Source organism: Rhizoctonia solani, chromosome 11, assembly GCF_016906535.1.
Source record: "Rhizoctonia solani chromosome 11, complete sequence".
NCBI classification, from domain to species: domain Eukaryota; kingdom Fungi; phylum Basidiomycota; class Agaricomycetes; order Cantharellales; family Ceratobasidiaceae; genus Rhizoctonia; species Rhizoctonia solani.
The window spans coordinates 1,326,523-1,351,014 of record NC_057380.1 but is presented as its reverse complement, the minus strand read 5'-3'; the positions used below and the strand labels follow the sequence as shown (position 1 = coordinate 1,351,014).

Here is a 24,492-nt window from a genome sequence, read left to right as displayed (position 1 = left end):
GCTCCACTAACTCGAGGAGCGTTGCATGTTTGCGACTGTTACCTTGCTTGCGTTCTTTGCCGTTGATAACGCAAGACTCTGTCATTTTCATTTTGATTCAAATGAGGAACCATGTATGCAAATTCAAGCTATTAGTTTATGCTTGGCTAGGGGCTCATTTTGTGTATAAGTAATGAGATAATAAAATAAAGACATGTATACAGCAAAAGGTGAAACAAGCAGAAGTAGAATGGTATTGGAATTGAATCCAATTTAAAAGATGGGTGTCTCAGATCTACCCATAAGGTGCATGCAAGATCTGGCCCAGTCAGAAGAGCAAATAAGTGGTCTGTTGGATACAGGCTAATTCTGCTCCAATGATCTAGGTAGGACTCCAGACCCATGCACCTCCTGTAAGACAGAAGTTGCACAGCCATGTGGGCAGAGTCTACATTTCTAGACCAAGTGTGATTTGTCTCCTTGACCAATTTGTAATTACATTATTGGACCATGAATATGATCATTTTTAACATACTAGTGGTGGCTGTCGTAACCCATATCTGGAAGGGTTATTGCCATATATATCCACTGTCAAATATATATATAGTATATGTGGTGCACAGTGATATATGAATAATATATGTTGCTGGGGGACATTGCACTCCCCCTGCCCCCCTTGCCACAGGCCAATGTTAAGGGAGCCTGTGGGCAAGGTCTGAATAATATATTATTATAGAAGAGATTATGTCATCCCCCCACCTCAAATCTGTAGTAGTTTAGTATAGTATTTGATAAAGGACTGGAGGGGGGGAGGTCATGTGACCCTGGTGGACTGTCAGTCTCTAAGTCATGAGCCCTTAGAGTAATGACAGTTCTGACTGCATATATGTGAGTATATGCGGCCTTCTAAAGACTGTGGAGTATTCTATTAGCAGGTGGCTTGGTCAGGAGACATGCCAGCAAAGGCATGGGTCATGACACTTATAAAAACCCTTAACCCAGGCCATTGTTGCCCTCTACCTCTATCCATACCCCTTGGGCCTTTGTTGCCCCTCTACCCTGTTTCATAGTCTATTGGTGATAGGGCCATGGACTTAAAGCCCCAACTTGTATCATAGGTCCAAGCTTAGTTGTGACACCCACTAGATCCATCCCTGGGCTTTACCAGCCCACTCCAGTCAAACCTCCCCTACCCCCCATGTCCACACTCTACTTGGCCCCCTCTGTCCAAATGCCTATGCCTCCCCCTCCAGCTCTGGTTACAGCTGCTGCCCCTCAGTAGGCAGCTGTCAAAATAGATCACCTGAATCCTTACAAAGGGAAGATTGGGAGCAATGCCAAGCAATGGCTTACCTGCATGCTTGCATGGGTTTGCCTAAACCAAAGGATGTTTCCCTCCCAAGGGGAAATCCTTTTGTTCCTCCTGATGAACATGGAGGACTAAGCTTGTGCTTGGGTGCACCCCCACCTAGACCAATTAGGGTCTCACTGGGCCATCATCCAAACCACAGATGACTTGAAAGGGAATTCTTGGCAGCTTTTGGGGATCCAGGTGCCACTTGGGCTGCAGAGCAAAAAATCACTACACTCACCCAAACCAGCACTTGTGCCAATTATATCACCAGGTTCCACACCCTGGCAATGGAGTTAGACTAGAACAATGCAGCCCTCAGTGGCCAATTTGCACAAGGCCTCCACTGGGAGATCAGTAGACAAATTGCAACTCACAAATGTTGCCCCACCATGCTCCTGGAGCTGCAGAATGCAGCTCTTGTCATTGACAATGCCCTCTGTGAGGAGTGTGCCAGCCACCTGCCAAAGGGTATCAAGTCTGGAAGCACCTCCACCCCCAACAGGGGGCAAGTACCAGCTATCAGGCCAGTACACCAAAACAACTCTCCAACAACCTTAACTTTGTCTTGGAGGAAGAGCAAAACTGTTACAATCCCCTAAAACTATACCACTGGATTCGCCTCATTTTTCTCATATTTTTACTATTTTTTACGAACTCGTTATCTTATGTTTTTTAGTCACGTGATCTCGGCGCTTATTAAGCCGAGATGCCGCGCCAAGATGCCGTGCCAAGGGCGCTTAGGAGAAATCCACGCTTCTGCGCAGCCTGCAGCATGCTTCTCATTTCACACATATACTTCCTTTCACACAAGCACAGACCATGTAAATAGTACACGTACTTCTATATATACAGCAGGAAAATTGCTTGGAGACCCCAAGTCAATTTTACCTTGTCTCATATTCATTGAGGAGGACATCCAGCCAGCTAAGTAGCCGGCCCCCTTAGTCATCAGAAGTAACCCCCCTTACCTTACTCATCACACCTCCCAGGCCTAAGGCCCCCTTGCAGTAGTATAGAAATAGCAGACCGCCTTAAGCAGTATTAGGATAGCCTAGATACATAGTTACGTAAGCAGTGTCTGTAGTAGTACGGCCGTAAGCGCCCATCCACTAGCGTGTGACCAACCTTACAGTTGGGTCACAACAAAAACCACCACCATGCTGAAGGCGCATGCATCATGTCATAAACAGAGGAAAATAGAGCTAGCTGGAATTGAACCAGCTTGACTGCTAAGCCATAGAGCCCTATTATTCCTCTGCTGACAACCCATGATTACACCTGCTACCCCCCAAATTTGGGCTTGTGCCAGCATGCAACCACTTGTACTGGTCATGTGGCTGTGTCCAGGACACATCAAATGTGGTAAAATGGGGCACAAATTTGCCAAATGTTGCATGGGATGGAAGGCAACCTGTAAGGAGGACAAGGGGAAGCCTAATGAAACTGCCAAGATTGGCAAAGAGTCTGGACCTGTTGTAGACACACACAATACCACAGGATTTATTCCAATTTTCTCAAATTTAAACAAAGACAAACAAAGAACATTTTCAATCACATGATCTTGGTGCTTATATTATATGCTTAGTGCCAAGCCATGTCCCCATCTGCACTTACTCATCATGTGTAGCCACCTCCACCTGATGACATCACTATGACATGTCAGTGACATGTATGCATGAGTAAGGCTGCAGTCAGAGCAGGGTTCTTATTGGTTATGGTTTTGCATATTGTAATTTGTAATTAGCTCACTCTATGTAATATATAAGAAGGCCAACCAACCATGGTAACACCCAGGTTGATTACCTCTCTTGTTGCAACCACTCAGTGTACAAGGGCCCTACTGCCCAGTAAAATACTTAGTTAGCTACATAGTCCCTACACTGCCTTAAGTGGCTTCTCTCCTGTACTTAGGTAGTTTACAATGCCTTACAGTGTCTTGTCACTGTAGATAGGTAGTTGTCATAGGTAGCTCCCACACTGCCTTAAGTGGTTTTACACCTGTACCCACTTGGCTGTAATCTGTTGTAGACACATTCAATACCACGGAATTTATTCCAAATTTCTCAAATTTAAACAAAGTTAAACAGACAACATTTCTAATCACGTGACTTTGGCGCTTATATCATACGTTAAGCGCCAAGCCACATCCCCATCCGCGCTTACTCATCATATGTAGCCACCTCCACCTGATGACATCACTATGACACATCAGTGACACGTATGCATGAGTAAGACCAACTGTGGAGCAGGGTTCTGATTTGATACAGTATTGCATATGATGTATTTGTAATTAGCTCTCCCCTGTAATATATAAGGAGGCCAACCAACCATGGTAACACCCAGGTTGATTACCTCTTGTTGCAATCCACTCAGTGTACAAGGGCCTTATAGCCCAGTAAATACTTAGTTAGCTACTTAGTTGTCTACACCACCTTAAGCGGCTTTGCCATTGTACTTAGATAGCTTGTCACCGCCTTAAGCAGTCTTGTTGTTGTAGGATAGTAGCTTGTTGCCGTAGATAGGACCATTGTTGCCTTAAGCAACTTTACCTCTTTGTACATTGCAGCCACAAGTGCCATCCCCTTGACATCCTAACAGATGTCTAGGACATAATCACCAGCTGCCTTGTTGTCCCAATGGACATTTAGGACAGGACCCAACTGGGGAAAAGACTAAGGGTACCTGCTGCTGCACACAAGGACCCCAAGGACTCTGGCTATATTGAAATCTGTTATATTACTAGTACCAATAGAATGTCACCACTCTTCACCATTTTGATTAAGCCAGATAAAGCAGAACATTTAGAAGCCCTGATTGATTCAGGCACTGTCCTAGATATCCTTAAGGGGCATCAAGGCAGCAGGCACTTGTGGCCATATGTACTGGTGAGGGAAACCGTGTAAGGCAGTGGCTATGCTACCTATGACAACTAACTACTGACTGCAGTGACCAAGGCCATAAGGGCATTGGCAAATTACCTAAGTACAGTGAGGAAGCTGCTTAAGGCAGTGACTATTGTCCTAGACATCTGTTGGGATGTTGAGGGGATGGCACTTGTGGCCACAGAGTACAACTATGAGAAAGTTGCTTAAGGCAACAGCAGATCTATCTATGGTGACAAGCAACTATCCTACAACAACAAGACTGCTTATGGCAGTAACAAGCTATCTAAGTACAATGACAAAGCCACTTAAGGCAGTTGTCATGACCTTCATTGGCATGACATGAATTTTTACTATTTTCTATCTTTTTTCTGAGACAGTTTCCTTTTTTGGTATATATTATGACTCATCAAGATCACGTGACATATTTGATATATGATGTGAAATTGTAAATGACTCATTATTTAGTACTGTTGTTTTTGATGTGGCTTGCTTCATGTATTTAAACCAGGTCAAGTTGCTGCTAGAACAGCAAGACTTGACCTCTTTGTCAATTCATCCCAGCTTACACCTTACCCCTTGCCCAGGCCCTTAGTTGGCCATTAGTGCACCTGACTTAAGAACCATATCCAGGCCTTTGTTGCCCTCTACCCACACTTCATATCCCCTGGGCCCTAGCCACCCCTCTACATAGTTTCATAGTCCATTGGTGATAGGGCCACGGACTTTAAGCCTCCTTGTACCATAGGTCCAAGCTGAGTCATGACAGTGGTGTAATCTACCTAAGTGACTAACTAAGTATTTACTGGACTGTAAGGTCCTTGTACACTGAGTAGGGATGCAACAAGAGGTAATCAACCTGGGTGTTACCATGGTTGGTTGGCCTCCTTATATATTACAGAGTGAAGCTATTTACAAATACAGAAGATGCAATACTATAACCAATAAGAACCCTGCTCTGCAGTTGGCCTTACCCATGCATACATGTCACTGATGTGTCATTGTGATGTCATTGGGTGGAGGTGGCTACACATGATGAGGTAATGTCATGAGCCACACCCCTATTGTGCCCTCTATTCACATACCAGGGCACTCATGGTACACACTACGGCCACCGGAAACACGCATATACTCGCACTTATGCACTCAGAACCCCCAGGTTCCCACATATAAGAGACTTATGGTCAACATGGCTGGACTTAGTGATATTCTCTAAGTCCAGGTCACATGACCTCCCCTCCTCCAGTCCTTTATCAAATACTATACTAAACTACTAAAGGAGGCGTCATCCATTGCCCACTACCTGGGTGTGGAGCACAGCTTTTTTTTGGTGCTTAGCCCGCTTTTCACAGTAAATGCTTGTTTTCTTGCTGACCAGACTAATTTCAAGTGATTGCTCTGGTAGTTCTGTTTGCATTTCTGTTGCATATATGTACATATAATTTTATTATTGATATCTTTAGTCCCCAAGCCTAAACATCCATTAGAGTAACCAGCGCCAGGGTTGGCACGTGAACAGAAACCAAGTGGCAATACATGACAGTGTGCACGTAAGTTGACTAACAGAGTCCAGGGGTCCACCAGCCTTAGCAGACAACTACTCATTCTCAATGGTAGCTAGTAAACAGAAAGCACAACCGCAGAGCTCCCTTTGGGAGGCCAGAAAATGGGTGGGCCATTCTAAGCTAATTAATCTTGAATTGAAGTGCTTATATCTTTTGATAGCAATGGCTGGAACAAGCCAATTCTGAAATTGACAAAATTGGAGAGAAAGATCCAATGGAGTACCCGGTCATAGATCCACAGACAGAGCAACCTGTAGGCAGTAGGAAGATTGAAATAATTGTCATAGGTTGGTCAAAAGTAAAGTATAGACTTTATAATTAACCAAAAAAATCCTTCAGAGCCAAGAGGCTCCCAAGTGGGCATGCCACCAGCTCCTAATCCACCTCATGACTCTGATGATTCCTCAGAGGATGAATCAGACCAAGAGGAACAAGCCACTGGATGGAAAACATACTACTGCCCCCCAACAATCCATGAAGCAGAGGCTGCACTCCAGAAAATTGATCAAGCTGTTTGGACTCCATGGCCATCAGGTGGCTATTTGTATGCAAGGTTGGATTGGGTCACCAATGAGCATTATTCTGCAATCAAGGCTTGCTTGAATCAATTCCTCATGGCCAGCCCCAAGGGGAAGAGATTCATTGAGGCGTCAAAAGATGCAGCACAAGTTCAAGGGTGGAAAGAAACTTACACTCAAACCATCCGCAAATGGACCCAACATTCCATACAAACAGGTTGTCTACCCAGCAATCATCAAGGATGGTGGAATGTGTCAATACTTGAGGATGAAGATATTTCAGGCAAAATAAAGCTGCACTTACAGCAAATTGGAAAACTTGCCTGTGCACAAGATGTTGTCAAGTTTTTACAGGATCCTGAAGTCCGTGATTGGCTTGGTATCACCAAAAAGATCAGTATGTGGACTGCTCAATGTTGGTTGTCTTGTGCTGGATTCTGTTGGCGCTCAGAGCCTAAAGGTCAATACTTTGACAGGCATGAACGCAAAGATGTTGTCACATACCAGCAACAAACATACATCCCCTTTATAAAGGCTCTGGAGCGGCGGCAAACAATTTACAACCAGGATGGAATCCCAGATCCCACCCGTCCAATGAGTTGATTTTCTTTGCAAATGACTGCTGGACGGTCTGGTGGGTGTATATTGGTGAACATCCAACCCTGTTCAAAAAAGGGGAGGGTTGTAGTATCATGATTGCCAACTTTGTATGTGCAGAGCTGGGGTGGTTGCGTGGACAAAACAGGTGAGTGAAGAAAGGTGTTTACAAAGACTCATGATTTGAACTCACATGGAGCAGTGAATCGGCAAGGGTTGCAATGTATCTGGGAGCCAACAAGGATGGTTATTTTACAAACAAGCGTGTGGTCTTGCAGCTACAAGACGCAATCAAAATTGTCCAAGAACACTTCCCACAATTTACTCACGTGTTTGTGTACAACAATGCTCCCTACCATACAAAAACTCCACATCATTGCTCTGTGCTCAGGGAATGCCCAAAGGACCATTGATGGACTGGCCATACTACAAGGATGCAGAGAATAATCAAGTATTTGTGCCAATGGAAGATGGCCAACTACCCAATGGATCTCTCCAGTCATTCTATGATCCCAAAAACCCACAGTGCTTCAAGGGCATGGCGTGGATTTTGAAAGAGCGCAGACTAGCTCATATTTCCAAGAAGAACACTCAATGCACTAATTTCAAGTGTCCCAAGGGGAAGACCAACTGCTGCTGTTGTTGCGCCATGGTCAACCAACCCAACTTCAAGTCATGTGACTCATGTCTACAAGAGACAGCTTGCAAACTTGGGACTCAAGTGATGTTTCTGCCAAAATACCACTGCAAGTTAACCTTAATTGAGCAGATATGGGGGCAAGCTAAACAGAGTTATTGTGACTACCCACTGTCAAGTAACCCAAAGGTGCTCAAAGAGAATGCCCTCATAGCCATGGACGGTGTTGAGCTTCTTTTGATGTGGAAGTAAGTTTTCTCAGCACCTTTTCAGCACTTTCAATTAATGTGCTTTAAAGGTTTGGTGCTTGATTGGAACACTTTGTTGATGGGTATCATAGTGGACTGAGCAGGTTGCAAGCAATTGATTGGGCTACAAAGAAATTCAAACACCATTGGGGACCACCAGAGCACATTCACTTTGATAATATTGCTCCTGGTTATGTACTAGCGGGGAGAAAAAGTTTGGAAATGCCGGCACGTGATGGCCCAGAATTTGTACAATACATCTTACTATGTCTCGCAAACGCGGTCAAGAGCTCCCTGTGACTCGTCGAGCTCAAATAATTACACTACACAATGAGGGCAATTCATATCCTGAAATACTTGCAAAAACTGGTGTTCCCCCATCTGTGGCATGCAAAACTGTTAAACGTTGGGAAACATACGGCACCCTTGCCTCCTTGCCTCGATCTGGCCGCCCACGCAAATTCTCACCTCGATTGTGCCGTCTAGTCATTTGTACCCTCCTTTGCCATCGTTTTGAGCCATATTCATCTATTGCTACTAGAGTAGGTAATGGCCTTACTGCTGTGCAAGTCAAGTACATTGCCCAGAGCCGGCGCTACCGCCGATATGTTGCACGCCGAAAGCCATTCTTAGATAAGCAAAAGGTCCTAAAGCGTCTAGAATGGGCTTGCGTGAACCGGTTTAGGAACTGGGATGAAGCCATTTGGACTGACAAGCTCCAGTTGGGGACCGGCGATCACTCAGTTCACCCAATGGTCACCCGGAAACCCGGAGAGGCATATCTCCCGGAATGCCTAGCCCCAACCTTTCAAAGTGGCCATGAAGCATTAATGGTATGGGGTGTATCTCCCATGGGTATAAGGGGCCACTTATCCAACTGGAGATGGCTCCCCGGCTGCAATTGCGTAATGGGAGGTGGAGGGGGGAGGGTTCAACTCAGAAGGATATGTTATGCAGGTCCTAAATGGTCCACTTAAGGACTTCATTGCACAGATGGAGAAAGTCAAGGGACACAGGATGCTAGTAGTTGAAGATGGGGCCCCGGCACACAAAGGAAAGCTAGCCAAACAGGCTTGTGAAGAACTTGGTATTAAACACATTGCACACCCCCCAAGTTCACCAGACCTAAACCCAATAGAACCATTATGGATGGAACTTAAGCGACGTGTGTACAGTACCCCTGGGGCCCGAAGAAGTCTTGAGCACCTTTGGAATGCCACTGAAGCTGCCTGGAAATCCTTCACAGCAGATGATATCAATAAGTACACACGGAAAATGCCATCTTGGGTAACAGCTTTAGTTAAGTCAAAGGGACTCCCAACAAAATTCTAACACTTGTTTATCTCTCCTACTGTATTTTAACCAATGTATTTCCTGTTTCTATATACTACATTCATGCGGCCGGGGGAGAGCAAGTTTTCTTTTAGCGCCCAAATCACGCGCCATTTCCAAACTTTTTTCCTCCGCTAGTACATACAAATGAAATTGAGTAAACGCACAACTTGGATAGATGGTTGACCTGAAACATATATGCATGAACCACCAGCCAGCCCCTGGACTCCGTTAGTCAACTTACGCGTGCACCGTCATGTATTGCCACTTGGTTTCTGTTCACATGCCAACCCTGGCGCTGGTTACTCTAACGGATGTTTAGGCTTGGGGACTAAAGATATCAATAATAAAATTATATGTACATATATGCAACAGAAATGCAAACAGAACTACCAGAGCTGTCACAACTCAGCTTGGACCTATGGTACAAGAAGATTTAAAGTCTGTGGCCCTATCACCAATAGACTATGAAAGCAAGAGGGGCAACAAAGGCCCAAGGGATATGGTTATGGGTAGAGGGCAACAAGGGCCTGGGTTATGATGCTTAATAAGGTGCACTAATGCTCAACAAGGGAGCAGGGCAAAGGGTAGGTGAGAACTGGGGATGAATTGACAAAGAGGTCAAGTCTTGCTGTTTAGCGGCAACTTGACCTGGTTTAAATACATGAAGAAAGCCACATCAAAAACAACAGTACTAAACAACAAGTCATTTACAATTTCACATCATATATCAAATATGTCACGTGATCTTGATGAGTCATAAATATATACCAAAAAAGGAAACTGTCTCAGAAAAAAGATAGAAAATAGTAAAAATTCATGTCATGCCAATGAAGGTCATGACAAGAGCAATCACTTGAAATTAGTCTGGTCAGCAAGAAAACAAGTGTTTACTGTGAAAAGCAGGCTAAGCGCCAAAAAAAAGCCGTGCTCCATGTTATGGAATGACTAATTTAGACATATGCGCCCCTAATTGCCAATAGTGAATAGTGCGAACTGGAGTAATCATACTTGCTCTATCCAAATATGGGCATGAATATTACTATATTTGGAAACTGGCGGTGCTACAAGACCTTTTATACTTTATTTCCTCATTGCGCTTGCATATATACACGTCTGATTATGCGAAGTGGTCATAATATTATTTCTATGATTTATAGCATTTTTTGTATCATACATTCACATGTAGGAACGGTACTTATAGACCATAGAACAAGTGCAAGTAAGCATGCAAGCGCCGGCGCTTAGTAATTGCAAATAAGCGCCAAAGGTCGGCGGGGCGCGCCGACGCCGATATCTCGGCGGGAAATAGGCATATTACTATGCGGACAAATACCAATAGGTCGGAGGCTCCAGCATCTCAGTTCCTAAAAAGGAATCGTCTGATTCTGAGCTAAATTGATGGAGATACTAACCATTTAAGTTTCTAGCTTTTTCTATGAGATCCTACCTTGCCTCAAGGTTATTTTTAGCATTCACACTAATGTAATTTAGTCATGTATGCTCTAGAACATTCTGTAAATAGCCTTGAGTCTATCCCACTAGGACTTATTGGGACTAATTGGTCTTTATGTATCAAATAGCTCAGACTGTACCTCTCATGTAACTTCCTCTTTTGTACATCATGTATATAGTTATTTGTTCTCCCTCTGGGGTATACAAACCCCCTGAGGGAGACCCTTTGAATACAACCTTCTTTTCATCCCATTCTTACCCCTTGTGTGAACTTGAAGATCTATTAGATCTTCTTTAGTTAGTTTAGAGTGTCTTATTTTGCTTTCTTAGCCTCTTAAGCTCACTGAACTTAACCTGTAAGGTATCTCGGCGCATATAGCCTCTAGCAAGGTCCCAACAGATACTGGGTAGCTAGGAAAGGCTCTAGGGCAACCCTGAACCTCTTGAGTAAGTCAGTTGGGAGAGTTTAAGGCCTTGAGAGCGGCATATACACCTTAACTGAGTGCAATCTCAGTCAAATAAATTACTAACAAATCCAGATAAATTGTAGTAGGTAACTGAGACTCAATACTAACTTTCATACTATAGGTATAAGCATAACCAACCACCTGTATCTGCAGTAATTGCTTGATTACTTGTTAAGTGTAGGGATCACCCTGATTGCTAACCTAATTTACCCTTATATAGCTAGTCTATTGCCTTTTATATATAGATAACTGATCTATTAATCACTTTATTATATTTTGTACTTAATCACATAGTCCCTAAAACCCTACTCTATAACACTCCACACCCAGGTGGTGGGCAATGGATGACACCTCCTTTACAGATTTGAGGTGGGCAGGGATGACATAATCTCTTCTATAATGATATAATATTCAGACCTTGCCCACAGGCTCCCTTAACATTGGCCTGCAGCAAGGGGGGCAGGGGGAGTGCAATGTCCCCCAGCAACATATATTATTCATATATCACTGTGCATTGTATTACTATATATATCTTTGACAGTGGATATATATGGTAATAACCCCTCCAGATATGGGTTATGAAATTGAAAACAAGCTGCTTACCTATACCCAGTATATATATACTTATATATGTGTATATGTATTGCCTATAAGGGATATAGGGATGACTAATGCCCCTACATCAATGATGCACAACATATTGTCCCAACAACACAACTTCAGATTACCATTTATGGTAACTCACCTTCCTAATTAGGAAAGAGACATAACTTGAAGAAGACTTTCAAGACAAATAGAGACTAAGCAACCTAGACTTACCAAAAATGGCAATCCCCTTTCCAAATTAGGAAAGAAGATGAAATGGATGGATGACTAAGCTTAGTTGGCCAAACTTTGATGAGTCAGCAGACAAATCACATGATCAACTCATTGATGACAAATCAAGTATGACTAAGCATGATGACAATTGCTTAGTCAGCAATTACTCAACTCAGCCACAAGTCACATGACTGTGGTTAAATGATTAGTCACCAAGTACTACCTGCACTGCCACAATCACATGATGATGGCTGTGCTCAATCTCTGGGTAAAACTGGGCCGGATTGGGGAATAGGATAATCATATAAGGAAATTGGATGAGTCATACTTATATGTGGCTGTGCATGCCAAGAGTATGAGTCATACTTAAGTGGTGCTCCATGTGATCATGTGCTAAAAATAGAACCAACTCCACCAAGACCTCACCTCACAGGTGTATTTCTTGGCATCTGATTGGCTAATCAAGCACTGCCACATGGTTCTTTGACCCATACTGCTTCTTGAGGCTGTGCTACAGCTCCAAGAGGCTGTGCTCCTATTTGAAATATGTATATAGACCCAAGTGATGCCCCAGTATACATAGGGGTGGAACAAGCTGCTTAGAAAGCCAGCTTGTTTTCCCTTGTCTTACAACCTATAGGGACAAGCAGGTGCTGCTACACCTGAAAAAGAGCAACTGAGTGATTAAATTCAAATTCAACTATCAACAACTGTCAACAAAAGGTCTCCACTGATCCTTCTATCTGATTAGTGATAAGAAGTACTATCAGAGTCTTCTCATCACCTGGACCCTAGGTGTCCATTACTTTACTTGCAAACAGCTAAAGACCTCTTTGTGGGTTGCGCTATTTTGCTTTGATCAATAGAAGCTCTTTGAGTATTCTATTTGAAGAAGATACTGAGGTATCATTGATTACCAATTAAGATAGCCTTATCTTAAAGAACCACTTCTTGAAACACATGTCTGCCACTCCTGAACCTGACAGTGCCACAGTGGGTACAGATATTAGAAGAAACCCTACTAGAACCAGTCAATCTTCAACCTTTGATGAAGGACCAGCAAGAAGGAGGGGAATCTCAGGAACCTCATCTGTAGGAACCTCTAGAGCCTCTTCTCCTACCTATACAGCAAGGGGACCATCTGTCATGCCAGGATCAATGCCTGGCTCTGAGGATGAAACTACTGTGATTGAGGATGATAGTACAGTAGAAAACCCTAGCATTATGATTACTGACACTTCTAGCTTAGAACCCATAGTAGTGCAGGATACACCTCCTACACTACCAGCCACTCATATCCAGCCTTCCAACAGATCTTCTGTCACTATAGAAGACATTACTGCCCAGGAAGTGGATACCACTCTTAGGAGACACAACCTTACTGGTACCACCATAAGACAACCAAGAAAAAGAAGCACTTCCAATATGGGGTACCATGAAACAGCCCTACAGAGCATCCCTGCATCCATTACATCTAGTAGGAGAACAAGCCCTGTAGAGCTTGACCAAAAGCTTGGGGAACCAACACTGGGTCACCAACCAACAGCATTAATTGCACACCAGCCACAACCCCAGATACCTATGCAGGGGTTACCTATATCCAGGGCTGCTATAGCTGACTATGAGGCCAAGAGCCATCAGGTGATGCCTCAAGTCAGGGTAGAAGCAGCCATCAGCAGTGCCATCAATGATATCAAAGATGACATTGCCTTGAAGATGGGCCCTATCAAATACATACATGCTAATAGCTCTGAAAGTGCAGCTGCCCTGAGACAAGTGGGCAGAGATGTAGCAGACCTCAACCTGCAGACCAACTATATAAGAAGGAAATTAGGTGAAGTCTCTGAGGAGCAAAGAGCAGCTCAAACAGCCCATAACCACCTGGTAAATCAAGTAGAGGATCTACAAGACAAGGTGGATGCATTGCCTCAACTCTTTCAGGATGTGCAATCCAGGATATCTACCATGGAGGAAAGACTTTTGGAAGCAATTTTGGAGGTAGACAGGAAGATAGGACTACCTAAAGAGCCAGAGCCAGAAGGAACTGAGACTGAAAGCAACAGTGAGGAAGAAGATGGTGATAGTCTTCATCTCTCTAGACAAAGACAGTCCTCTCCAGCCAGAAGAACCTCCATTCCAAAAGAAGCCAGACTTAAATAGCCAAATGCCTTCAATGGAAAAAGAGGTACTGAAGCTGAAACATTCATCATGAAGATGGAAATGTATTTCAAAGAGTACCCTGGTACCTTCACTGATAAAAGAAAGATCAGGGCCACCTTAACCAATATGGGAGAAGGTGAACCAGTCAAATGGGCCAGTCCCCTGATGCAGAAACATCTCAGTGATGAACATCATGAGTACCTGACTTCCTGGAATGCATTCAAAGCAGCATTCCTACTCAACTTCAGTGATCCATCCAAAAGGGATAGGGCTATTAGGGAGATCAATAGCCTAAAACAAACTGGATCAGCACAAATTTATGCCAGTCAATTCTGAATTTTAAAGGAAGATCTTGATTGGGATGAGAAAGCTCTCATTGACACCTTCAAAAAGGGACTCAAGATCAACCTGCAGTAAGAATTGATTTGCATGAAGATCACTACTCCTGAAATTGACAACTACTCTTTAGAGCAAATCATTGAAGTAGCCATCAGGACTGATGACATTCTTCAACAGGCAGCTTCAATCAAGGACACTACTACACACCTAGCATCCTAAAGAAAGGAAAGACCAACAACTATAGACCTACAGAGAGGTTCCCTGCAGAGATTTTTCTGAGGAGAAGCCAAGCAGGTGAATGCCCAAAATGTGGGAGCAAGAATCACAGGATAAAACAATGCCCTGAGAAATTCTACAAACCTGACCCAGTACTGGGAAAGAGAGGGACAGAGAAAAGGATAGAGGAGGATTGTGAATCCATAGAGTCAAAAAATTACCAAGGGTCTCTGTAACCTTGTCAGAGACTCCCCTAGAACCCTCAGAGGATAGTGATGAAGTGTATATTATGAAAGGAACAAATGATACTCTATCCACTTACACTTCCATTGAGGGAATCATGGACCCCATCAAAACGCTTATTGACTCTGGCTCCTCACAAAACTTCATGGATATTACCTTTGCTAGGAACCTCAAGATTCCTTTGATTGAACTTCACTCCCCTAGGACAGTCATAGCCATTGATGGAAAAGAAGTAGAAGAAAAAATTTGATATAAGGCCATTCTAAACCTTATCATTGAAGGAAGAACCTTCTTCAGACAAACCTTTTATGCTATGCCACTAGGAGATACTCCACTCATCCTAGGTCTCTCCTGGCTAAGAAAAGCCAACCCTACCATCTGCTGGAGGGATTTCTCATTAAGCTACCAGGATGAGGAACCTATGAAAGGAAAACTGGCAGAGATAGGGGAACTCCCTCCTGAGATAGAAGACTTCCAAGATGTATTCTCTGAAGAGCTCTTTAAACAACTCCCTCAACACAGATCCTTTGATTGCTCCATTAACTTCAAGGAAGGGAGTGAACTTCCAAAACCTGCTAAAGCCTATCCCATGTCTCCAGCAGAGTCCAAAGCCATGAAAGAATATATGGAGAAGGAACTATTGGATGGGAAAATTGAACCAAGTCACTCTCCTATTGCTTCCCCATGCTTCTTTGTGAGGAAAGCTGATGGGGGACTGAGACTAGTAGTGGACTATAGGAAGATCAATGACATCACCATCACAGATCAATTCCCCATGCCCTTGCAGTCTGACCTTCTAGAAAAGGTCAAGGATGCCAAGATTTTCTCCAAACTTGATCTGAAATCAGGATACAATGACATCAGGATCAAAGCAGGGGAGGAATGGAAAACTGCTTTCAGGACAAAGGATGGTCTCTTTCAATATTGTGTGATGCCTTTTGGATTGAGAAATGCCCCTCAAATCTTCCAGAGGTTGATGAATCATATCTTCTATGACATGATTGATGTGTCAGTGATTATCTACTTAGATGATATACTGATCTACTCTAGGAATAGAGAAGACACACCAAACATCTCAGGGAAGTACTTAGAAGAATCAGGGACAACAACCTGTACCTGAAACTTGCAAAGTGCCTATTCTACACCACTGAAGTAACCTATATTGGCATTGTGATCACCCCAGAAGGTATCTCCATGGAGAAAGAAAAGATCAAGGCAGTACAGGAATGGAAGGAACCTAAGACTGTCAAGCAACTGCAGTCTTTCATAGGATTTGCCAACTTCTACAGACACTTTATCAAGGACTTCAGCACTATTGTAAAACCCCTAACTCTGCTTACCAGGCAGGAAGTAAAGTGGAAGTGGGGTGAAGCTGAACAGCAAGCCTTTGATAGAGTCAATGAGGAAATTGGAAAGGACCCAGTACTTATTCACCCTGATGCCCAGAAACCTTACTTCTTGGAAACTGATGCCTCTGGAGTAGCTATGGGTGCTGTGCTTAGTCAAAGACACACTGATGGCTACCTACACCCTATTGCCTTCCTATCCAAGAGCTTTGATGATGCCCAGACTAACTATGACACACATGACAAGGAGCTACTAGCCATCATTACTTCCCTGGAACATTGGAGACTTTTCCTGGAAGGCACAACTGAGCCCATCACTGTCTACACTGATCACAAAAACCTGGAATACTGGAAGACAGCCCACACCTTCAACAGGGAACATGCAAGGTGGTACCAAATCCTATCACCTTTTAACTTCAACATTGTCTACAGACCTGGAAAAATGTCTGAGAAGCCTGATGCCCTATCAAGAAGACCTGATCACTTGGACATTCCCAACAAGGAACAAATAATGATTGATCCTAAACACTTCCTGGTAATGAAGGCAGAGGTAACAACAGACATTATTTCTCAGATCAGAGAGGCTCAGGATGAAGATGAGTCAATTCAAACACTGATTGCCACTGTCAAACACAAGGAAGAACTTCCTCCTAGTGTAGCAAAACAGTTTGCTAAATACCAATGGAAAGAAGAACTCCTATGGTATGAGGAAAGAATCTTTGTACCAGACAGCAAGGCCATCAGACTTGAACTCCTAGAACAGTACCATGACTCCCCCATTGCTGGCCATCAAGGGCAAGCACATACTTTGGAACTCCTGTCAAGAGACTATTACTGGCCAGGAATGAAAGCCCAAGTAAACAGATATGTGGAATCATGTGAAAACTGCCAAAGGAGTAAAGGCCACAAACATACAGCCCCTATAAGACCACTACCTATTCCAGCAGGCCCTGGGAAGATATTGCCTATGACATGATAGTCAAACTCCCACTATCCAATGGATATGACAGTATTCTAGTGGTAATTGACCGCTTTTCAAAGCAGGCCCACTTTATTCCTTGCATAGAAAAAACCAATGCTAAGGAAGGCTGAAATCTTTATCAAGGAAGTATGGAAGCTGCATGGTACCCTAGGACAACAATCTCAGATAGAGGCAGGGTATTCAACAATGAATTCCAAAGGGCCTTATATGAGAAATTGGGAATAAAGCCTCTATACTCCACTGCCTATCACCCTGAGACAGATGGCCTTGCAGAAAGGACAAATCAATGGTTAGAGGGATTCTTGCGCAGCTACTGCAACTATGCACAAGATGATTGGGCAAAATGGCTACACTATAGCTGAGTTCTGTCACAACCATCAAGTCAATTCTGCAACTGGCAAATCAGCCTTTGAGACAGTATATGGGATGCACCCAAGATGGAATATTGCACCTACCACCTCCAATGTACCACATGCAGAAGATATGACCACACAAATGGAACTAATCTGGGATGAAGTCAAGGCCTCCATGGAGTTCCACAAAGCAAAGGAAATAGCACCCAGACAGGAATACAAAGTAGGAGATAAAGTGTGGCTAATGACCACCATATCCAAACAAAGAGACCTGCAAAGAAACTGGACAACAAGAAAGCTGGACCCTTCACTATCACTGAAAAAATCTCATCCCATGCCTACAGACTAGACCTTCCTAATACCATAAAAATCCACAATGTCTTCCATCTCAACCTCCTGGCTCCCTTCAAAGAGGACACTGACTTCCACAGAAGATAGGTGAAACCTCCCCCCATCATAACAGAGGCAGGAGAAGAGGAGTATGAAGTGGAAAAGATTGTGGCATGGAAAAAGGACAAGGAGGGTGAGATATCAGGTCAGATGGAAAGGATATGATGAGCTAGAGGATACCATGGAGAGGGCTGAAAAGATTGCTCAACTGCCTGAGATTATGGAGAGATTCAAAAAGGAGTTCCCTGATGGGCCTCTACCTCCTGAAATCAAAACCCCAGGAAAGAAAAGAGGACAATAAAGGGGAAACCTGCTTATATGAGTGTGTCTCACTCTAACAGATATGCACCTCTTCAAGTCCCTAAAGAGGCGCAAAAGGGGGGCACATGTCATGAGCCACACCCCTATTGTGCCCTCTATTCACATACCAGGGCACTCATGGTACACACTACGGCCACCGGAAACACGCATATACTCGCACTTATGCACTCAGAGACCTCAGGTTCCCACATATAAGAGACTTATGGTCAACATGGCTGGACTTAGTGATATTCTCTAAGTCCAGGTCACATGACCTCCCCCCCTCCAGTCCTTTATCAAATACTATACTACTACTACGGATTTGAGGTGGGGGGGGATGACATAATCTCTTCTATAATATTATATTATCCAGACCTAACCTGCAGGCATTAACATTGGCCCGCAGCTAGGGGGTGGGGGTAGTGCAATGTCCCCCAGCAACTTATATTCTTAATATATCACTGTGCATCATATATACTATATATATCTTTGACAGTGGATATATATGGTAATAACCCCTCCAGATATGGGTTATGACACTGTTGGTCTTGATTCAAACAAAAAACCACTGTTCATCAACCTACACATCCAGAATTCCCCAGCAGAACCCCTGAAAACCCTCATTGACTCTGGAGCCACATTGAATTTCATCTCCCCCTTGATTGTGGAAACATACAAAATTCCAAAAACCCAACTCAAAAATCCACAAGTTGTGAGAATGCTAGATGGTACAATCTCCCAGACTGGTTGCATTTGGCACCAGGTTCAACTTGCGGTTTTGGCCAATGGTCACACACGTTCCATTCCTTTCCTTGTCTGCCCAATAGGCAACACCTTGGCTATCCTTGGCATGACATGGCTCACAACAGAATCCCCCTTGATTGATTGGCAACAGGGCCTAGTAACCTTCCCCAAGCAAGTACAGATTGCCTCTGAGGAAGAAGCAGACCCAAATCCCTTAACGGATCTCCCTAACCAATATCATGAATTCACTAAGGTATTTGGGGAAGAAGAGTTTAAAGTCCTCCCACCACACAGGGAATATGACATCTTGATTGATCTCACTCCCAATGCTAAACTCTCTCCTGGCCCAATATATGGCATTACTGATGCAGAGTCCAAGGCACTCAAACAGCACATTGATGAAGAGTTAAAAACAGGCAAGATCTGCCCTAGTACCTCCTTGGCAGGCGCACCAGTTATGTTTGTCAAAAAGGTGGATGGTTCCCTTAGGCTAGTTGTGGATTATCAAAAACTCAATGATGTAACCCACAAGAATGTGTACCCACTCCCAAGGCAGGACAACCTCATGGCTAAATTAAGACACACCAAGATATTCACCAAGCTTGACTTACGCTGGGGATACAACAACGTCCAAATCAAAGAAGGGGACAAATGGAAAACTGCATTCCACACAAAATATGGCTTGTTTGAGTACTTGGTTATGCTGTTTGGTCTCACAAATGCCCCTGCAGCATTTCAGTATTTTATGATTGACCTGTTCAGGGACTTGATTGATGTCTCAGTGGTGATCTATTTAGATGACATATTAATCTTCTCAGAAAACCCCAAGGACCATCCTAGCCACGTCAGAGAGGTCCTATCACACCTAATGGAAAATCAACTGTTTTGCAAACTGTCAAAATGCCACTTTCACGTCACTACAGTTGACTACCTAGGCATTGTCATTTCCCCTTCTGGTTTTTCCACAGACCAGAAGAAGATTGAAGCTGTTACTTCATGGCCTACACCTAGAACTGTCAAACAGGTTCAGGCCTTCCTAGGATTTGTCAACTACCTCTGTCAATTCATTCCCAACCTCAGTTCTGTGGCACACCCACTTCACAACCTCACAAAAAAGGAAACTCCCTGGTCATGGAGTAACCTGGAAGAGGAAGCATTCCAGGAATTGAAGTCCCTTGTCACCCAGTCACCAGTCCTTATCCATTCAAACCCAGATCTACCTTATTACCTTGAAACAGATGCATCAGGGGTAGCCATGGGAGCCATACTCAGCCAAAGAGGAAAGGATAATTGCCTCCACCCAGTAGCCTATATGTCCAAATCCTTTTCAGGAGCAGAGGCTAACTACAATACACACAATAAGGAGCTTCTGGCAATTATCAAGGCATTGGAGGAATGGCAAATCTTCCTAGAGGCAACGGACAGACCAATCCAGGTATTCATGGATCACAGAAACTCGGAATATTGGATGCAGGCTCAGACATTTAATTGGAGACATGCCCAATGGTGCATTTTCCTGAGTGACTTCAATTTTGAGATTCACTATTGACCTGGAAAACAATTAGGAAAACCAGATGCATTATCCAGGAGATCCAATTATATTGACACCCCTACGGAACCAGAAGTCATGATCCCAGCCAAGGTTTTTGCCAATACGTCAGAAGAGGAACTTGAGATAGTTACAGAAATCCTCTGCCAAGGAATGGGTTGGGTGCTGCCCCACATGTCAGGCCAATTGCTGCCCCCACGCACTGGTCATTGCCCTCAAACCCTTAGAAGTTCCTCCATTTCTGTTCCATACAATTTCCTATGACTTTACCACAGGATTCCCCAAGTTGCAGGGACAGGATGCAATCTTGGTAATCATAGACTCCTTCTCCAAGTTTGGCCACTTCATTCCTACCTCAAAAAAGGTCACAGCCAAGGGACTTGCGGATTTGTTTTATTACCCATGTCTGGAAACTTCATGGGTTACTGGTCAAGACAATCTCAGACCGCAGAACAACCTTCACCGGAAAGTTCCTAAGAGCTCTCTACAAACAACTTGGAGTCAAACTGGCATTTTCCTCTGCATATCACCCTGAATCAGATGGACAGACAGAAAGGGTGAACCAGTTCATCAAGTTCTATCTTTGCTCCTACATAGCTGCTGATCATTCAGACTGGGCTGCTTGGTTGCCTTTGGTGGAATACGTGTACAATAACACCAAACACACAGCCACAGGAAAAACCCCCTTTGAGTTGGTCTATGGAAGAAACCCAGTAATGAAGCCATCCAATGTTCCATCCAATGTTCCAGAGGCAGATCAAGTAGCAGACACCCTGGCTAAAGAATGGAAAGAAGCCAAAGCAGCCCTAAGAATGAGCAAGGAAAGAATGTCCAGGGAGAAAGGAACAATACCAGAATACTCAATTGGCAAAAAGGTCTGGCTAGACGGAAAGAACATGGAGCTCAGAACCAATTCCAACAAACTAGATCCCAAACACCTAGGTCCCTTTGAAGTCACCAAGAAGATTTCCAGCCATGCCTACCACTTAAAACTTCTGGAATCCCTGAAAATTCACAACGTCTTCTACGTGGGATTACTGTCCAAATCTCATGAATCTCCAAGCCAGCTGTTCCCAGAATGCCCTCCTCCTGAAACTATAGAAGGAGAGGAGGAGTACAAAGTGGAACAGATCCTTGATTCAAAAAGACAGCAGGGAAAATGGTTCTACCTTATCAAATGGAAGGGATACAGCCCAGAAGATAACTCCTGGGAACCAGAAGAGCTACTGGAACATAGCCAAGAAGAGATCAAGCACTTCAACCAAGCTAGACTCAGAAAGGCTTGTGACTCCACCAAGAGCCTTTAAGGGGGGGGCAATGTTATAACCTCCTTACCTATACCACTGGATTCGGACGATTTTTCTGATATTTTCACTATTTTTTACGAACCCTTTATCTTATGGTTTTTGATCACGTGATCTCGGCGCTTATTATGCCGAGATGCCGCGCCGAGATGCCGTGCCAAGGGTGCTTAGAAGAAATCCATGCTTCTGTGCAGCCCTCAGCACACTTCTTATTTCACACATGTACTTCTTTTCCCACATGCACAGACCATGTAGATAGTGCCCATACTTCTATATATACAGCAGGGAAATTGCTTGGAGACCCCAAGTCAATTTTACCTTGTCTCTTACTCATTAGAGAAGGTAGTCAGCCAGCTAAGTAGCTGGCCCCTCAGTAGTCCAGACACTTATCCCCACTCAGTTTACTCATCACACCTCCCAGGCCTAAGGCCCCCTTGTTGACAATAGTTAGTAGTAGAGCACCTTACGTGCTAGTAGTATAGCCTTTAGAGTAGATTACATAAGCATTGTCTGTAGTAGTACAGCCCCAAGTACCCACCCTATTAGCAAGTACCCACCTTACAGTGGTGTACAACATGAGGACTTGGCAGAGTTGGTTCTTTTTTTAGCACATGATCACATGGAGCACCACTTAAGTATGAGTCATACTCTTGGCATGCACAGCCACAACATCAGTATGACTCATCCAATTTCCTTATATGGTAATTCTATTCCTCAAGCTGGCCTGGTTTTACCCAGAGATTGAGCACAGCCATCAACATGTGATTGTGGCAGTGCAGATAGTACTTGGTGACTAATCATTCATAACCACAGTCATGTGACTTGTGGCTGAGTTGAGTAATTGCTGACTAAGCAATTGTCATCATGCTTAGTCATACTTGATTTGTCATCAATGAGTTGATCATGTGATTTGTCTGCTGACTCATCAAAGTTTGGCCAACTAAGCTTAGTCATCCATCCATTTCATCTTCTTTCCTAATTTGGAAAGGGGATTGCCATTTTTGGTAAGTCTAGGTTGCTTAGTCTCTATTTGTCTTGAAAGTCTTCTTCAAGTTATGTCTCTTTCCTAATTAGGAAGGTGAGTTACCATAAATGGTAATCTGAAGTTGTGTTGTTGGGACAATATGTTGTGCATCATTGATGTAGGGGCATTAGTCATCCCTATATCCCTTATAGGCAATACATATACACATATATAAGTATATATACTGGGTATAGGTAAGCAGCTTGTTTTCAATGTCATAACCCATATCTGTAGGGGTTATCACCATATATATCCACTGTCAAAGATATATATAGTATATATGATGCACAATAATAAGGCTGGCAACAGCTGGTTTGTGCAGGTGTGCCTGGCCAGATCTGGCCCTGACCTGCTCCTAGCAGGTCAGACTAGTAACACTCCTGTAAAATAGATGAAATTGTATTATTTCTTGACAAAAGTGCACATATATACATATTAAATCAATAAGTCCAGTTAGTTTGGTCAAAAACAAGTGGGTTTTGGTGCAATTTTCATTATCAGTGCTTATTGGCCTCAGGGCAATGCAGATAAGTACAGCAACAGCACAGCCACGGGTCAAGGTTGATTGGCCAAAGGCACAGAGGGAGTCTGGGGTCCCTCTGACTCTTAAAGGGACGTTGGTTGAACACGTAGTTCATTGATCAGTTGGCAAGATGGGTGTTGAATCAAAGAAGAGGAAGTCTCAGAAGAAGAGTGTAGCTTACGCTAGGACATTCAAGGTTTGACTTGTCAATTTATTGGCACAATTTATTTAATTCAAGTAACTTGGGCTGCAGAAAATAAAAGCCAAAGCAGAGACAAATGCAGGCTTTTTGTCAAGTCTACAGGAGGATTCAAACCAGAAAGAAGTTTACAAAGCTATTGAGAACAGTAATACAGCAAGGACAGATAGAGAATATACAAATTCAACCATCAACAGTGGATTGTTACCATCAGCAGCTGATCCTCCAATCCCAAATGTGGTGCTGCTAAACCAGGCTGACAATACAAAAGCCCAGTTAAATCATGAGTTGAATACAACAAGTAAGTGCTGAAACATCTGGTGTAAGCCTCTTATAAGGAGTCTGCAAGGTAATAACAATACTCACTTCAACCTCTAGGTTTGTGGGCTAGTAGTTATGCACAGCAAACCAGGTTTGCTGGCTCAATTCAACAATATGCAAGCCTTTTAGATAGTATTGAAAGTTCAAACAAAAATAATGAGAACAAAGACACCCCTCAAGGTGATTGTGTAGTGACAGTAGAGTGAATTTTACTTAAGATTTTGTCCATTGTTGTATAACCAGAGCCACCAGTTCTCTTGTGGAAGAATGCACCAATCACTCCAGATATTGCCAGAAATGCTTTAGATCAATTAGAAGCTGAATTTGATGCACAACAAGCCAGTACTTTGATGGATCAGACACTTTGTTGACAGATGGAAGCTATGCTAGCTGGTCTGCAACTATCCTGTAGCAAAGATACAAAGCAAAATTTCACAGATGCAACAGACACTGGCGCCATTGCTACTGGTCATGCAATGTCATATGGAAAATCAGTTTGACAATTTCTTTGTTTGTACATGGAAAGTGAGTGCCTGCCAGGTAACCGGTATGGAAACACATGCAGCACTACAATATTTCATGACAAAGATCTATATACAGAGGTAAAAAGTCATCTACGCAGTCTTGGGAAACATATCAAAGCTGA

At 43.5% G+C, this 24,492-nt stretch overlaps 8 protein-coding genes across 8 annotated transcripts; all 8 read left to right on the top strand.

Annotated features, from left to right (window-relative positions):
- Positions 1-1,177: 1,177 nt before the first annotated feature.
- On the top strand, positions 1,178-1,635 carry RhiXN_10455 (Retrotransposon gag protein; the record flags this gene model as incomplete). Its single annotated transcript, XM_043330271.1, has 3 exons — positions 1,178-1,257; positions 1,299-1,427; positions 1,503-1,635. The coding sequence occupies 3 exons, from the start codon at positions 1,178-1,180 to the stop codon at positions 1,633-1,635; spliced, it is 342 nt and encodes a 113-aa protein (XP_043184368.1).
- A 4,190-nt stretch (positions 1,636-5,825) lies between these two features.
- On the top strand, positions 5,826-6,901 carry RhiXN_10454 (DDE family endonuclease; the record flags this gene model as incomplete). Its single annotated transcript, XM_043330270.1, has 4 exons — positions 5,826-5,885; positions 5,941-6,067; positions 6,120-6,695; positions 6,750-6,901. The coding sequence occupies 4 exons, from the start codon at positions 5,826-5,828 to the stop codon at positions 6,899-6,901; spliced, it is 915 nt and encodes a 304-aa protein (XP_043184367.1).
- A 388-nt stretch (positions 6,902-7,289) lies between these two features.
- On the top strand, positions 7,290-7,843 carry RhiXN_10453 (DDE family endonuclease; the record flags this gene model as incomplete). Its single annotated transcript, XM_043330269.1, has 2 exons — positions 7,290-7,780; positions 7,831-7,843. 2 exons carry the CDS (start codon positions 7,290-7,292, stop codon positions 7,841-7,843), a joined length of 504 nt encoding a protein of 167 aa, XP_043184366.1.
- A 203-nt stretch (positions 7,844-8,046) lies between these two features.
- RhiXN_10452 (DDE superfamily endonuclease) lies at positions 8,047-9,112 on the top strand (the record flags this gene model as incomplete). Its single annotated transcript, XM_043330268.1, has 2 exons — positions 8,047-8,685; positions 8,738-9,112. 2 exons carry the CDS (start codon positions 8,047-8,049, stop codon positions 9,110-9,112), a joined length of 1,014 nt encoding a protein of 337 aa, XP_043184365.1.
- Positions 9,113-12,813: 3,701 nt separating this feature from the next.
- Positions 12,814-14,013, top strand: RhiXN_10451 (Retrotransposon-derived protein PEG10; the record flags this gene model as incomplete). Its single annotated transcript, XM_043330267.1, has 1 exon — positions 12,814-14,013. One exon carries the CDS (start codon positions 12,814-12,816, stop codon positions 14,011-14,013), a length of 1,200 nt encoding a protein of 399 aa, XP_043184364.1.
- A 48-nt stretch (positions 14,014-14,061) lies between these two features.
- RhiXN_10450 (Transposon Tf2-1 polyprotein) lies at positions 14,062-15,061 on the top strand (the record flags this gene model as incomplete). The annotated part of the gene is made up of 3 exons (XM_043330266.1): positions 14,062-14,338; positions 14,530-14,646; positions 14,814-15,061. The coding sequence occupies 3 exons, from the start codon at positions 14,062-14,064 to the stop codon at positions 15,059-15,061; spliced, it is 642 nt and encodes a 213-aa protein (XP_043184363.1).
- A 63-nt stretch (positions 15,062-15,124) lies between these two features.
- RhiXN_10449 (Retrotransposable element Tf2 protein) lies at positions 15,125-18,183 on the top strand (the record flags this gene model as incomplete). The annotated part of the gene is made up of 6 exons (XM_043330265.1): positions 15,125-15,823; positions 15,868-17,013; positions 17,470-17,715; positions 17,760-17,870; positions 17,931-18,015; positions 18,056-18,183. 6 exons carry the CDS (start codon positions 15,125-15,127, stop codon positions 18,181-18,183), a joined length of 2,415 nt encoding a protein of 804 aa, XP_043184362.1.
- A 525-nt stretch (positions 18,184-18,708) lies between these two features.
- RhiXN_10448 (Retrotransposable element Tf2 protein) lies at positions 18,709-21,782 on the top strand (the record flags this gene model as incomplete). The annotated part of the gene is made up of 4 exons (XM_043330264.1): positions 18,709-20,446; positions 20,492-20,604; positions 20,657-20,839; positions 20,910-21,782. The coding sequence occupies 4 exons, from the start codon at positions 18,709-18,711 to the stop codon at positions 21,780-21,782; spliced, it is 2,907 nt and encodes a 968-aa protein (XP_043184361.1).
- Between the last annotated feature and the right edge of the window lie 2,710 nt (positions 21,783-24,492).